Raw genomic sequence first — 17,109 nt, 5'->3', positions numbered from 1 at the left:
TCTATTAATGTATTTATATTATGAGTACTTTGATTACATGTACTATCTATTTTATGTGTACCTTTCCACATTTTATTTTTTGATCCACAAGAGAGCAGCATCTATAATTTCATTATAGATGCTGCAATCTAAAATAATCATTATATTATGCATATAATGAAAGTTAAGTCTATTTATCTAATCTATTTAATCCGGCTTCTCACCTGTGTGAGTTCTTATGTGAACTAACAAATTTTTCTTCAAACAGAAACGTTTCCCACATGTTTCACAAGAATAGGGCTTCTCATCTGTGTGAGTTCTCATGTGGCGCAACAAAAGACTCCGTGTATTTAAACTTTTTCCACACGTTTCACAAGAATGCGGCTTCTCATTTGTGTGAGTTCTCATGTGGACAAATAAATGAGTCTGTTGGCTGAAACCTTTCCCACATGTTTCACAAGAATATGGCTTCTCACCTGTGTGAGTTCTCATGTGCCGCAACAAGTTTTTGTTTAAACTGAAACTTTTCCCACATGTTTCACAAGAATATGGCTTCTCACCTGTGTGAGTTCTCATGTGGACAAATAAATGACTCTGTTGGCTGAAACTTTTCCCACATGTTTCACAAGAATATGGCTTCTCACCTGTGTGACTCCTCATGTGGCGCCACAAAGAACTGTACTGACTGAAACGTTCCAAACATGTTTCACAAGAATACGGCTTCTCACTTGTGTGAGTTCTCATGTGGACCAACATATGATTCTGTGTAATGAAACTTTTCCCACATGTTTCACAAGAATATGGCTTCTCACCTGTGTGAGTTCTCATGTGGACTAACAAATTGTCCTGTCGGTTGTAACTTTTACCACAGATTTCACAAACTGTTTTCTTCTTATCAGTGAGAGTTCTTAAGTTCTTACATGATTTACGTTTTTTACGGACAATTTCACCAGATGTTTCCTCACAAAGAAGCTTTTCACCTTCAGCCTGCTTCTCTGACACAGGAATGTTCTTGTCCTCTGTGATCTGTGGAGGTTCTGGTTTTTGTTGTTCCTTTTCGATCTGTGGAGGTTCTGGTTCTTCTTGTTCGTCTTTGATATGTGTAGGTTCTGGTTCTTGTTGTTCCTCATTGATCTGTGGAAGTTCTGGTTCTTGTTGTTCTTCTTTGATCTGTGGAGGTTCTGGGTCTTCTTGTTCCTCATTGATATGTGGAGGTTCTGGTTCTTGTTGTTCCTCTTTGATATGTGGAAGTTCTGGTTCTTGTTGTTCCTCATTGAACTGTGGAGGTTCTGGTTCTTGTTGTTCCTCTTTGATCTGTGGAGGTTCTGGGTCTTCTTGTTCCTCTTTGATATGTGGAGGTTCTGGTTCTTGTTGTTCCTCTTTGATCTGTGGAGGTTCTGGTTCTTGTTGTTCCTCATTGATATGTGGAGGTTCTGGTTCTTGTTGTTCCTCTTTGATATGTGGAGGTTCTGGTTCTTCTTGTTCCTCTTTGATCTGTGGAGGTTCTGGTTCTTCTTGTTCTTCTTTGATCTGTGGAGGTTCTGGTTCTTCCTGCTCTAGACAGTGGCTTGTTTCCTGTTTAAAGATCTGCTCCTCCCTACAGTCATGGTGCTGGTGGAGCTCTGGAGGGACAAAAAAAGTACAAGATCAAAGGTTAGTTACATTACTTCCTCAGTTCCAACTTTAAAAAAACTAGGACTCAAGCGGTGAAATTGAAAACTTTCATTCAAAGTTCAAAAATATCACCCAGTTGTTACATTATTGCGTGATGTTTACCTTTAGCTACTGAACAGCTGGTGGATTAACGATTACTTTTTGAAGGTGGTATATTCACTGAACTTATAGGCATAACATTCTGTTTTACTTGCTACCTGAGATGGAGTGATAAGGGACATTCTGCTTTTCAATGTTCTCACTAAATGCCCCTACAAAAAACTTCAATGTCCATAACTTCATTGGGCAGTCCATGTTGGAAAACAGTAGTAATACTAATAGTATTAGTAATAGTAATAGTAATAGTAACAGTAACAGTAGTAATAGATAGCATACAGAGTCTGTTTTGCATCCAGCTCTCTGACAGGATTCATCATGAGGCCAAGGACTGGGAGACACTTTTCTTGGGTTTATACAGGTGTGGCATATCAAAGGTGCTGATCAGACAGTATGATTATTGTACAGGTGTGCCTGAGGCTGGCCGCAATAAAAGGCCACTATAAAATGAGCAATTATATCTCACAATACAATGCCAGAGATGTCACAAGTTTTGAGGGAGTGAGCAAGAAATTACCAAGGGACTGAATGTGCATTTCTCTGCCATAAGACCTCTCCCAAAGGCTTTTCAGAGATTTTGCCTCACAACCGCAGCCCATGTGTAACAACCCCAGCCCAGGACCTCCACACCCAGCATGTTCACCTCCATGATCGTCTGAGACCAGCCGCCCGGACAGCTGCTGGTACAATCGGTTTGCATAACCAAAGAATTTGTGTACAAACTGTCATATACCGTCTGAGGGAAGCTCATCTGCATGTCCGCTGTCCTCATCGGGTCTCCACCTGACTGCAGTTCGTTGTCCAAACTACTTTCAGTGTGCAAATTGGCTTTCACTTTGGAGAGGTGCTCTCTTCACAGATGAATCCCTGTTTTCAGTGTACAGGACAGACAGCAGACATCGTGTATGGCTTCGTGTGAGTGAGCAGTTTGCTGGTGTCAACGTTGTGAATGGTCTGGCCCATGGCGGCGGTGGAGTCATGGTCTGTGCAGGCGTATGTTATTGACAATTGGCACAGGTACATTTTATTGATGGCATGTTGCAGCATGATAATCATGGCCCAGGATCTATTCTGTACACAATTCCTGGAAGCTGAAAACATATTGGAGAGGAGCGAGCCAACATTCCACAGTCCACAATCAATCCCCTGATTAACTCTTTGTGAAGGAGACGCGTTGCACTGCGAGAGGCAAATGGTGGTCACACCAAATATAATGAAACTGCACATTTTAGACTGTCCTTTTATTGTGACCTGCCAAAGACACACCTGTGCAATAATCATACTGTCTCATCAGCGTCCTGATATGCCACACCTGTGAGGTGGATAGATTATCTCAGCAAAGGAGAGGTGATATTAGAATACAGATTTGGACCCATTTGTTAACAATATTTGAGAGAAAATGGTATTTTGTGTACATAGAAAATGTATTTAATGCATGGGTTTTATATAGCGCTGTTCAGGACACTCAACGACGCCGTACATTGCATTATTCATTCACTCCATACTGGATGCTGGTAAACTAGCTAGGGTAGCCACAGCTGCCCTGGGGCAGACTGCCAAACGTGGCCATCGGCCCCTCCGACCACCACCAACCACTCTCTCTCATGCTGCATTCACCCATTCACGAATTTGAAAAGTATGTTGGAGTTCAGCTCATGAAAAATAGGAGAAAAAAAACTATTGTGCTCATATTTTTGTTCAATGGCTGTTTAAGATTAAGATCTGACTGATGAAGGAAATGATTGAATTTTTGTTTTGTTTACAACCATATTGCACAGTATCTCAGTTACTTTCCTACTGGTTGATGTTTTTTTATTTATTTGGGAGGTTCGGAAACTGACTCTGCAGTTCTGAGTTTCGATCTCTTAATTTACTGAGTTTACTCAATAAATTAATAAGATACCACACAAACACACACACACGCATTTCTTTATTTATATAACCCCCCCCCCCCCCGCCAAAAAATAATAATAAAAATAAATCACTTGTTTCAGTGTGAGGGTGATTCTCTAACCGCTCTACACTCTGTTGCGTTACCAATATTATAAAGAAACTACCATTTCACAAAAAAAAAAAAACGTAATGCTGTGCATAAAATGTGCTCTAATGTGAGCACACGGGTCGATTCAGGAAGGAATTAATACAGTAACAAACAAAAAAATTCTAATCTGGGCTGGAAGACTCTCCCAACTTAAATTATATCAAATCATTCCTGCCTCAATGTCAATGAGGTTTGGAAATAACGGATTGTCTGTTATTTCCAAACCCCATTCCAAATATGGTTGCTCGTAGCTGCTTCAGGTGGGAAGAGACAGTAGAAACTCAGGGTTTCCTCTACAAAACCTGCCAGCGAGCAAGTTGTGTTCACAGAGTCTGTTACCGTGGTGACTGACCTCGAGCTTAATTAATCTCTCTTTCTGGAGTGGAAAACTCAGAGTTTCTCTCATTTCAGGGTTAACATGCTCTGAGTTTTCACAAAACCCGCTTTCTGGAAAACCCCCCAGGTGGTTGTCGGTTGTCATGAATACGACAGACCGTGTGTGTTGTCATGGAGACGAAGTGCACCTCACGCACAGACAGAGTGCAGCAGTGAGAGGAAGAAAACAACACTCCAATGGGTGTTGTAGGGCTCGAACTAATGGTTGCTGTTTGAGAATCTAGAGACGAATTTAAAAAAATATCACCCCGAGAGTGCCATCGGGAACTCATGGAATTACTGTGAAGGTTTCATGTGTGTGCGATCATGTATATAGGAGTGAGTTCAGACAAATATTTAACATACATTTCAGACGGTGAATTTGCAGAGTTCTAGTTATTATTTACAGTTGCGAAAGAATATTTCATTGGGAAAAAAGGAAATTGTTGTGTTACTAAAGTGTAATGCTGAGCTGTTGTTATGATTACACTTTCAACCAGAGGGGGCGCTGTTTGGTTTAGTTGTAAAAATAAAACATTAACCAAACACAGCCATAACGATGGAGATCCTCCACGACTCACATTCATGTGTTCATTCACACTTTTCCATACCTGTTCTGTGTAACTGGATTTGAGGTTTCCAGATGATTTCCAGCAGTTTGTGGTGACGAGCAATCTCCTCCTCGTACTGGACGACAGTTGGTTGAAACAGGGTGAATATTTCCACAGCAGCAGCAGTTAGTCGCTGGGTGGTCAAGTCTCTCACAGAGTCCTGGGAATTGTCACTTTCACCATCAGTAACAGTTTCCTCAACAATATCCTCCTCCTCTTTAATGTGTGGAGCTTCATGTTCCTCCTGCTGCAGACTGGAGCTCGTCTTCTGGTTACCAATGTGTTGCTGTGGACTGTCTGCAGGGAAACAAGACAAAATAATAATTTATTTATTTTTTACCCAATAAATAAATAGCTTTATAAATGTGTATCATACAAGCTGCAAAAACCACAGTCACTTTAGCTCTGGCTGAGTGTGATTTATTTACATGTTTGAGGACACACCTGTTCTATGGAACTTGTTATGAAGTTTCCCGCTGATTTCCAACAATCTGAGCTGACGACGGATCTCCTCCTCGAGCTGGACGACAGTTTGTTGAAACACGGTGAATATTTCTCCAGCAGCAGCAGTTAGTCGCTGGTTGATAAACTCTCTCAAAGCCTGAACTGAACTCATTGTTGCTGCAGGAGATACAATATTTCCTCTGTGAGACACTAGAGCAAAGTCCACAGCCTCCAAAGCCTCTTCTTCGCTCTCAAACAACGTTTAGCTTCATACTGACACCTACTGGACACAGGTGAAACTGCAGGTTTGCGGTCCCACCTGAACAAGTTCGAATTATTTTATGAATGGACTGTCCTGGGTATTTTACAACTATCATTTTAAGGATCATAATCTGTGAGATATAAACATGTAACCAAATATTTTTGAAAGAGAGACAATGCCTGGGATTTCTGAATGGTTGTACATTGTCCAGACAGATGCCAGGACTAATTTATGGAATCACAAGCAACCTGTCATCGTTAGTTAGACACACTTATGGAACGTAAAGCTTATCCACAAAAGCTTCCATCAATGATTTGGAAATTTTCATGCGTCACTGACTTTCTCTTTAAAATTGGTTTTGCTTGTTTACAACACATCTAACACATTTTGCAAAGGTTTTGACCAATATAGATTATGCTGTCTGAATTGGGTTGATACAACAATTTACCGGCAGAATAACTTGGATTTGAAGAATGGATGAAGTATAATGTTTTATGTGATGTCATGTTAAGTGACATCCTGATGTGCAATCATTGGAACTATCTCTTCTTTCAGGATTGCAACTGATAAAAGAGTTTGGATGAACACCAAAACATCTTGTTTGTGCAACCAACGAAATCAGAAAACAGGACAATCCATTCATAAAAGAGCTCCATTTCAGGTGAGACGAATCACTTGCAGTTCCCAAAATGTCCAGTAGGTGTCAGTATGAGGTTTAATTTTTTTTTACAAGAGAAGAAGAAGCTTTGCGCTGTTTGGATCTTGCTGGAATCTGTTGTTTCCTCGTGTCTCACAGAGGAAATATTCCATCTCCTGCAGCAACAATGAGTTCAGTTCAGGCTTTGAGAGAGTTTATCAACGAGCGACTAACTGCTGCTGCTGGAGAAATATTCACCGTGTTTCAACAAACTATCGTCCAGTACGAGGAGGAGATTCGTCGTCAGCACAAACTGCTTGAAATCATCTGGAAACCTCAAATCAAGTTGCACAGAACAGGTATGGAAAAGTCTGAATGAGCACATGAATGTGACTCGTGGAGGATCTCCATCGTTATGGCTGTGGTTCATTTTAAGCACCAGACTGGTAAATACATAGACATGATGAATGAGCTCTGACTTCCGGTAGTGGCAAAACAACAACAAGGAGACAATATAGTGAAGGTTGCTGAACAAATCACTTTTCAAAGGGTTCATCCATCACATTTCTTGTGTTTATATATATATGTGGAAAATAATCTGTACCCATGATAGCATTTGTTCATTTTACGGTTTTATATCGAAGCATATTAAAGCGATTGTCATATCGTTGACGAAATAAATGAACTGGCTTTCATAAACTTTTAATTTTATTTTTCTTTATTTGTGTTTCTTTATGTAAGGCGTCTTTGCCTGCCCCAAAAAGCGCTATGTTACTTTGGTCTATTATTATTATTAAAATAAATGATTAATGACTCTGAACTGTTTAAGAGTCAGAGGTAGATGGGCAGAGCATCATTGAACTGCTTATGACAGTATTTAGTCCTGTAATGCACAGAGGTCAGGGCACTTCAAGCATTCAAATTGTCCAAAAAGGCATTTGTTGTATGGTTGTATGAGGCTATTGTGAAGCCTCTTTGTGGAGTGATACTAATATTTATACACGTGTGTATTTATTGTTACATGAATATATGTATATGTCTATCATATAGTGCATGCAAATGATCTTTTACATGAATAACAAGTATATTACACATTATTGACTTATTTTGACCTTTTTGGGATGTATTTAGCAATTTCAAAGACTGACACAATATAATAGCAATATATATATATATATATATCATATAGAAGATGAATGGTATTGTTAATACCCAAGTTTAATTATTATTTTATATAAATAACAATACATTTAAATTTAAATAGACATCAGCTTTTATGAGAGGTTTTCCCTGTGTCATATGTGTATTTCAGCTGCTTTGATTGTCATAAAGGCAATAAATGTGTTTGTGTTCATTTTTCATTGTTTATGTGTTAAATTGCAGTTAATATGATGACAATAAATGTGAGGTGTGAATCCTAATTGCACTGAACCTGAGCTTCTGGCTCATTTTTGATGTATTAATAGAGCTGTCGAGAGCCAGGTGGGTTGTAAAGACATTGTTGCTGTACTTTCTCTCATTGTAACGGTGCTGGCTGTGACTTTTTGCCACTACCAGAAGCCAGCACCCATTTGCCATGGCGGCACTGGCCAGTCATATTGACTGTGCAGTCTAGAGTTTATATACATCTATGGGTAACTCAAAATACACTCATTATTCTTCTCCACTCTCTACTTCAACTCAACCACACGGCGCCCCCACTGGTGTGGAAGTGTAATCACAGCAACAGCAAGCTGGTTTGCCTTTCAAGAGAAGAAGATAGTTTGGCGTTAGTCTCTCCAGGGATCATCAGAGATAGGGATGAATGATAACTATCTTAACTCTGTGTGTGCGTGTGCGTGTGCGTGTGCGCGTGTGCGTGTGTGTGTGTGTGTGTGTCTTTATATCCATATATGACAGCAAAGGTACCTCAGGATTGATTATTAATCCTTTAGTAGCCTCCAACGGTCCCTCTCTCTCCTCCATACCTTTATTGAATTTCAGAGTTCATCTCCTCGTAGTTTCACTTGATGTAAAACAGTCAGTCTTGTCCGTCAGTTCTCCACTCCAGGTGCTGGGATACTTTTGTTCCGAATATTATCCATAGCTATTGCGGTGTCAATGAATTCCATTTCCTTGTTATAAAAAAAATATCCCGTAGTGGACTCTAGGAATTCTGCTCCCGTCGTCGTGAAGTTGTCCCCCCCCCCGTTGCGCGGTCCCACCACAGAGAGTGCGCTGAAAATGTCGACGGGGTTATGAACAAGTAGCCGAGCTGCTGGCCGCGACTCAGGCAGCCGTCTGAGTAAAGCCTTGAGCCTCCTTTCTCTGGGCCACAACTTAAACTTTCTCATTCTAAACAGCAGTGTGACAAACTGCTGTTCTTGGCTAGAAAATGCATCCTGATGAATATGGTAAAGGATAAACCACCAGCCGTTACACATTGGTATAGAGAGAGATTTCGGGTCCTCTGTCATGAAAGGATTACTTCTGAGAGGTGATGTCAGGTATTTCACAGACATGTGGTCTCCTCTGTTCAGCTATTTACCCAAAGAATTGACTGAACTTGTGAGGAGGGGGACGGTATTACATGAGGTGGCCAAACCCATAGGGAGCTGACAAATAAGTATCCTCCTCCTCTATCATTGTGTGCTCTACTATCAATATAATTCAGCTGGCTTTGTGTCTCGCTATCAGGTACATATTAAGGTTGGCTGCAAAGGATCTTTGAAAACTGATCACAATACGTATGACTATGGCTTCAGGGTGGGGGTGGGGGGATAGCTAGATCTCAACTTGTATTTATAGTATGACATAGTGCGGTGGCTGTATTTCTTTTTTTTTGTCACTTACCCATTTATTTTCATTTTCTCTCAACTGCAAATTGATCTAAACCATTAATATGCCCTTAGTTGTTTTGGTTTGTTTTTCTTCCTTTATCGTTTTGCAGTGTGATACAATGGCATGATGTGCAATTTTATGTTATTTTGTTCATTTGTGAATTTCAAAAAACTACAAAACTGTTTTTTTTTTTTTAAAAAGGGAGAGAACAGCAGCATCCAGCTCCTGCTGAATCTCCTCTCCTGTTACTGAGAGGAGAGTCTGCACCTCGTTAGACCGTGATGCTGTTCAGCGCAATGACGTTTCAATAAACCAAGTTAACAAAACAACCAGTGTGTGCAAAGCGGCGTATGTAATCAACAATAGGAGGGTTTACAGCCGATTAAATATTTTTGATATTGTGGGCAAGTTGCAGGATGTGAACAGAATGAATGAACAGTGAACAGAATGCTGGGTGAATATGATGGAAGATAAGTGAATATACCACCTAGAAAAAGTTAATCCAAAAAATTCATTATTATTCCACCAGCCGTTGTAATGTAACGACTGTTTGCTCTTTTTGAAATTGGAAAGGTTTTCAATTTCACCGCTTCAGTCCCAGTTTTTTTTAAAGCTGGAACTGGAGAAGTAATGTAACTAACCATTTATCTTGTACTTTTTTGTCCCTCCAGAGCTCCACCAGCACCGTGACTGTAGAGAGGAGCAGATCGTTAAACAGGAAACAAGCTACTGTCTAGAGCAGGAAGCCCCAGAACCTCCACAGATCAAAGAGCAACAAGAAGAACCGGAACCTCCACAGATTAAAGAGGAACAAGAAGAACCGGATCCTCCACAGATCAAAGAGGAACAAGAAGAACCGGAACCTCCACAGATCAAAGAGGAACAAGAAGAACCGGAACCTCCACAGATCAGAGAGGAAGAAGAAGAACCAGAACCTCCACAGATCGAAGAGGAACAAGAAGAATTAAAAAAATTCAGCATATTTCATAGTGAAATAGTGAGAGTGGAGAACGTTCCTGTGTCAGAGAAGCAGGCTGAAGGTGAAAAGCTTTTTTGTGAGGAAACATCTGGTGAAATTGTCCGTAAAAAACGTAAATTATGTAGGAACTTAAAAACTCTCACTGATAAGAAGAAAAACATTTGTGAAATCTGTGGTAAAAGTTGCAACCGACAGAGCGAATTCTTAGTCCACATGAGAATTCACACAGGTGAGAAGCCGTATTCTTGTGAAACATGCGGGAAAAGTTTTAGACAGTGCAGTTCTTTGTGCCACCACATCAGAACTCACACAGGTGAGAAGCCGTATTCTTGTGATACATGTGGGAAAAGTTTCAGTTTAAAGAAAAACTTGATGCGCCACGTGAGAACTCACACAGGTGAGAAGCCATATTCTTGTGAAACATGTGGGACAAGTTTCAGCCAACGGTGTCATTTGATGCGCCACAAGAGAACTCACACAGGTGAGAAGCCGTATTCTTGTGAAACATGTGAGAAAAGATTCATTTCAAAGGAAAATTTGATAGTTCACATGAGAACTCACCGGTGAGAAGCTGTATTAGATAAAATAAATAGATGACTTTATTTGTCATTACATGCATAACATTATGAAATTATAGATGCTGCTCTTTCGTGGATCAATAAACGAAATGTGCAAAAGTACACATAAAATAGATAGTACATGCAATAAAAAAGCTCATAATATAGATACTTTAATGGAAGTTGAAACGTGTTAAAAAGGTAGCCATAGTCCTTCTCAGGCATCTGGAGCTGGTGAGAAGAGGGCAGCCAATATTCTTCTGTGCTGTTTCTTTGTCCCTCCAGAGCTCCCAAAGCACCATGACTGTAGGAAGGAGCAGCTCTTTAAACAGGAAACAAACTACTGTCTAGAACAGGAAGAACTGGAACCTCCACAGCTCAAAGAGGAACAAGAAGAGCTGCAAAAAAGTCTACACATTTCATAGTGACCTTGTGGACAATGTTCCTGTGTCAGAGGAGCAAGCGGAATGTGAACAGCTTCTCTGTGAGGAAACATTTGGTGAAATTGTCTGTATAAAGCAGAAATTATATCATAATTAGAACTGTATAAATCAAATTGTCATGTTTATGTTTTGGCTCACATGAGAATTTACACAGGAGAGAAATCCCACCTCTGTGTCACATAATTCATTACTGATGTGTGCTCTCACAGGGACATGGCGTTCTCTATAGGCCCGTGAGAATTCTCATTCAGGAGACCCAGCTTGTGCTCGAGTTCACAAGGCATCATTTAGTTCAAAGACAACATCGATAATTGAGACAATATTGTGCCTGTGCTTCATCATACTAACGGCTTCAACAGTGAACATACAAGAACGCTTGTAATGCCTTGCTTTAGAGTGGATTTCGTCTTGACATTCATTTAGTCAACACAGAGGGGTGTGATCGCCCACCTCACTCTAACCCACGGTGCCACAGTCAACACAAAAGTCCAACTACATAAGAAATCCAAAAAAGATATAAGACCGACAAAAGAACAATAACCAGCAGCAACCATGGCAACGGCCCAACAAAGTCCCAGGAGGCATTTCCGATGTGAACTTTGAATTAAAGTATAATGTTGATATGAATAAAATGTTTTTTCTTATATTCAGGTTTGTTTCGTTTTTATTTAACATGAATGAGTTCAATTTAACTTTTTACGCAACATAGGAAAAGATTGCTGAAACACAATGTTTGAAAACTTTTATGGAATATAATGTCTGGTGGCTGTCTTGAAATTGATTATATTAATCAAAAGGAAATTGTTTTTGTGTTCATCCAAACTCCTTTATCAATTGTAATACTGAAACAAGAGAGAGTTCCAATCAGTGCACACCAGGATGTTATTTAACATGACATCACTCAACACATACATTTCATACATTCTCAAAGCCATGTTATTCTGCCAGTAAAAAAAAAGAAATGAATGTTCCAAAATGTTTAAAATGTGCTGTATACAGGGAAACTAATTTTTATGAAAATGTTAGAGACACATCAAATTTACCGAATCATATGAATGATTTTATAGAGGAGCTTTAGATTCTATATAAGTTTCTAACTTTGATGGTGATTGGTTGCTTTTGATTCCTAAATTATTTCTGGCGTACTTCGGGAAAACGTACAACCAATCAAAAATTCCAGAAAGTGGTCTCTTTAAAAATATATGATTACATGTTTATGTTTCACAGAATATGATCATTGAAAATTGAGAGTTGTAAAATACGCAGTACAGTCCATTCATAAAACAGCTCTAACTATTTCAGGTGAGACGACTAACCTGCAGTTCCCCCTGTGTCCAGTAGGTGTCAGTATGTTACTTAACTTTTGTGAGAGAAGAAGAAGTTCTGGCGGCTGTTTGGAGCCTGGCGTACTCTGTTGTGTTCTCGTATCTCACAGAGGAAATATTTCATCTCCTGCAGCAACAATGAGTTCAGTTCAGGCTTTGAGAGAGTTTATCAACCAGCGACTAACTGCTGCTGCTGGAGAAATATTCACCGTGTTTCAACAAACTATCGTCCAGTACGAGGAGGAGATTCGTCGTCAGCTCAGATTGTTGGAAATCATCGGGAAACCTCAAATCAAGTTACACAGAACAGGTATGGAAAAGTCTGAATGAACACATGAATGTGAGTCATGGTGGATCTCCATGTTTATGGCTGCTTGATTCATCCGCCACAGACAGAAGCAGGATCTGTCTGTTATGTTTTTCGTATTTTTATAGACTAGTAATTCCGAGTACATTCATTATTCTACTACATTATCTACTTCAACTCAACCACCCAGCGCCCCCTCTGGTATGGAAGTGTAATCACAGCATTTTACTTTAGTAAACACTAAATCACAGGAGTGTTAAACTTAAAAGGAAAGAAATGTGGAAATATAAAGAGAATCAATAATACAAAAAATATACAAAGGTAGTCACATTATTTTTTTATCCTGTCTTTGCGTATTTAATTTTTGTCAATGCTTCTCCTGTTTTGTCTGTCTTTTCCATTTCCTTTTTGTCATTGCATTTACTCAATGAGTCAAGCCGTCTGGAAAAGACAAAAGCAATACAATGCAAATCAGCAAGGGCTGTGGGTGGGTCTTTCTGTTCAGGGTGACTAGTCGATTTATTTCCTTTTTAAATTTGGTACTCCTGTGATTTCATACATCAATAGTAAACAGTGAACAGAATGTTCTGCAAATAGGAGAGAAGATAAGTGGATATTCCACCTTGAAAAAACTAATCCCTAAAAAGTAATCTTTAATCCATCAACTGCTTAAGGTGCACATCAAACAATAATGTAACGACTGTTTGCTATTTTTGAAATTGGAAAGAACGTTTTCATTTTCACCGCTTCAGTACCAGATTTTTAAAGCTGGAACTGTAGAAGTAATGTAACTAACCATTGATCTTTTACATTTTTGTCCCTCCAGAGCTCCACCAGCACCCTGACTGTAGAGAGAAGCTGTTCTTTAAACAGGAAACAAGCTACTGTCTGGAGCAGGAAGAACCAGAACCTCCACAGATCAAAAAGGAACAAGAAGAACCAGAACCTCCACAGATCAAAAAGGAACCAGAAGCGCCGCAAAAATTTTACATATTTCATAGTGAACGTGTGGAGAACGTTCCTGTGTCAGAGAAACAGGCTGAAGGTGAAAAGCTTCTTTGCGAGGAAACATCTGGTGAAATTGTCTGTAAAAAATCTAAATTATATCGGAACTTAAGAACTCGCTCTGAAAAGAAGAAGGTAATCTGTGAAATTTGTGTTAAAAGTTACAGCCGGCGGGATAGTTTGTTGGTTCACATGAGAACTCACACAGGTGAGAAGCCGTATTCTTGTGAAACATGTGGGAAAAGCTTCAGTGTACATTCTACATGGTTGTGCCACATGAGAACTCACACAGCTGAGAAGCCATTTTCTTGTGAAACATGTGGGGGACGTTTTACTAAACGAAGTAGTTATTTTGCCCACATGAGAACTCACACTGGTGAGAAGCCATATTGTTGTCAAACATGTGGGAGAAGTTTCAGTGTAAACAGCACTTTGTTGTGCCACATGCGATCTCACACAGGTGAGAAGCCGTATTCCTGTAAAACATGTGGGAAAAACTTTGGTTATCGTAGTTCATTGCTGAAACACAAGAAAACTCACACAGAGATGAAGACATAAAAGACTCTTGGAGATTTAATTCCCGGAAGTCCAGCTTGAGCCCAAAATCATAAGCAGTTGGGCCTTGTTCACACTGCAGGGATGTGTGACCCAATTCAGATTTTTCACTTACAGGTGACCCATATTTGGGGAACCAAATTCTTTTACCCTTTAACTTTGTTTATTTCGTACATTTTGTGCTTATGGCATGTTTTCCATAACACATATAAAAGATTTATGGTTTTAACATGATTACTACATAAGCTGAGATTTGGGCTGATTTTTATGAGGTGTCTGGTTTTTACGTTGTTTCGGCTGGAAACAGTGAGCCACATCTGGCAACCCAGGCGCTGACTGGCGTGCCATGCGTGAATAGCGTGCTCAGTGTAACTTCACGCTGTCTTCTGTGCATGTGATCTGGTGTCCAAAACCGTTTGGGCCGATCACACAGCAGTCTGATGGCGGTCACCTTAAAAATGTAATGTGAATGATAGTGCCAAAAAAAAACCCGGATCCCAGCAAAACATCGTAATTGTGCATCAAGACCTGCAATGTGAACGTAGCCTAAGGTCTACAGCAAACATAACGCGCACACACACACATTTAATTTTTGATATTCCAGTATCCTATAGTTTTCGTAAAGCACTGACAAAGGAGGCTGTATTGGCTTAAAGTGTATCGATCCACATTGTTTTATAACAAGGAGACGCAAAGTTGTATATTACAATTCAGACAGAACAGTGTGGCACACACACACACACACACACACACACACACACACACACACACACACACACACACACACACACACACACACACACACCACACGTCCAACCAGCCAGCGACTCACTTGTGCTAGCCATTTTTAGTATGACTTCTCAAAGTCACAGCTTTCTTCTGTTTGGCACGTGGCTAATTCACATAAATGCACAGGGCTGACTGGCTCCTCTTGACAGGAAATAATTGTGAATAAATGTTTTGAATTTTGAATACTGGACATGGTGAGCTTAAAAATATTTTAGTGACCAATAGTGACAAGCAAAAAAAGTTTTGTGTGGGGGGGGGGGGGGGGGATCTGAGACACTCTTTCAAATTTAGCTTTTGAGGATTTCAGAGGGTCTTATAGATTAATTGGGAGTGTCGGGTCCATAATGATTCCTAGAGAAGTACGTTTCATTTGTTTTTGTAACATGACTGATGTTTTTTGTGTGTTTTGAAAAATGTGACATTGAAATTCTTTTATGAGCAGATGTGAACGTTGAAGGAAAACAAGTAAAATGTCATGAATCCAATTGCTTTTGTTATTCGGTGTTTTTGATTTAACTTGAAATATTCATTCATTTAACTTTTCAGTCTTTGCCCTAAACATGCCCAATCTCATGAAAATTTGCACACACGTCAGAAGTGGTGAAAAACTTTGTGGTTACTGCACATGTGTCTGGTAAAAAAAAATTATTGGAGGATTGGATTGAACGTTGGACCCTCAGAACTTTCAGCTGAAATCATTTTCCCCTGTTGCCATCCCTGTGTCTGTTATAAAATATTATTATATTGGTGGACAACAGACAATACCCTTGTTGATGCTATATTTATTATTCACAGTTATCACATCGATCAAATACTTTCCAACTGTTGTTAGATTAAACCAGCCTGAGCAGCACACTATAGATATTAACATGGTTTTTGAGCAGGTACATAAATTAGTAAAATAGCAACAACAAATACAGAAGTACATGACTTTGACAGATGAACAGATGATGGGGGGAAAAAACAAGCAGCAGCAGCACTGCTAAATATTTCCACAATGTTTGACGTTGACCCTTATTTGAATTGTACATCAAGTATTTGGCTTAATACCAAGGTTTGTATTGATTAACTTCCCTTCTTGTGGAAGGAATGAGTAGATAAAGGATTGGCACCTCACAGGATCTACATATATTGTGGGAATGTAGTTAACTCATTGTAGGATCGATCACAACACTATGAGGTGGGTTGAAGTCATATTTGCAAATCTTGCCATGCTTTGATGGGTGTTGGATCATATTATCGGGACCCAAAAGCAGCAGATTAAGTCAAAAATGATTTTCAAGATTTTTGGGGGGAGGACTGGATACTTGTAAATATTACAAGCTGCCATTCAGCTTCAGTGAGAATAAAGCTCTTTTCTCCCGGAAAGGTTAATGAGAAAGAGACTTAGGAGTTTCTCTTGATGACGGACTGGTAGAAAACATGTGTGCATGGTTGTACGCTATCAAGAGCCCTAAGAGTGAGACTGATGCAGTTCAAACTATCACATCACTTCTGTTGGACACCACGTAGATTATTTGGGTTTTTAAGATTCAACATTTTGCTGAAAATGTAAACAATTTGATGGTAATTCATGTGATGTGGTCTTGTTCACAAGTCCAGCTGTTTTGGATGAAGATACATAACTACATGCTTAACTACATCAGTATTGGTGTGATTTTGTAACTATGGTGTCATTACCTGTATATATATTATTATATTATATTATATACCTTCCACTGTCCGCTGTTCCACTGGCTTTTACAGCAATAGGTAATTTAAGGTGAGGAAATCACCACTGCATGCTTGTACTTAAATTCCCTACTGTCGTGATATAATATCACTGTAGCAGGAACTTATATTAATTCATAAACTCTGTTTTGGTTGTTTTATTTATGCATGCATGTACTTGTTTATGTTTGATCAGCGCTGTTTAAGCTCGTCTGGGCCTTTCGTGGTAACTGTAACTGTGATATGTCATCCACAAGGTTATCGTCTGGTTCTAGAACACCTTTTAGTTCAGGGGCCACAAACAGCCAGGTAAAATAGTGTCTTTAAAACCTTTAAATTTAAACTTTTACGTTTTTCTTTGGCGCAGAGTGTAAGTTTTGTTTCACAATTACTACCAACAATTACGACAATTTCAACATAAATCCAATTTTAATGGTGCATAATACAGTGAAATGTCCCAGAAACATCTGTTATAGCTGTTGCATTATGCATGTCTTGAC

General features: G+C 39.4%; 1 protein-coding gene across 1 annotated transcript; it reads left to right on the top strand.

The window, feature by feature from the left end:
- The first annotated feature begins 6,228 nt into the window (after positions 1-6,228).
- On the top strand, positions 6,229-11,563 carry LOC308113569 (uncharacterized protein). Its single transcript, XM_080469957.1, has 2 exons — positions 6,229-6,478; positions 9,611-11,563. Exons 1-2 carry the CDS (start codon positions 6,307-6,309, stop codon positions 10,483-10,485), a joined length of 1,047 nt encoding a protein of 348 aa, XP_080326083.1. The 5' UTR covers positions 6,229-6,306; the 3' UTR covers positions 10,486-11,563.
- Positions 11,564-17,109: the final 5,546 nt, after the last annotated feature.

Source organism: Lipophrys pholis (assembly GCF_963383615.2).
Source record: "Lipophrys pholis genome assembly, chromosome: 8".
Lineage (NCBI taxonomy): Eukaryota > Metazoa > Chordata > Actinopteri > Blenniiformes > Blenniidae > Lipophrys > Lipophrys pholis.
This window is presented reverse-complemented; position numbering and strand designations above follow the sequence as displayed.

What these genes read in the sequence shown, in the direction of transcription:
- LOC308113569 (XM_080469957.1), top strand. Translation starts at nt 6,307, where the DNA reads ATGAGTTCAGTTCAGGCTTTGAGAGAGTTTATCAACGAGCGACTAACT. An exon ending in AATCAAGTTGCACAGAACAG is followed by an intron (nt 6,479 to 9,610) that starts GTATGGAAAAGT and finishes TTGTCCCTCCAG; the next exon opens with AGCTCCACCAGCACCGTGAC.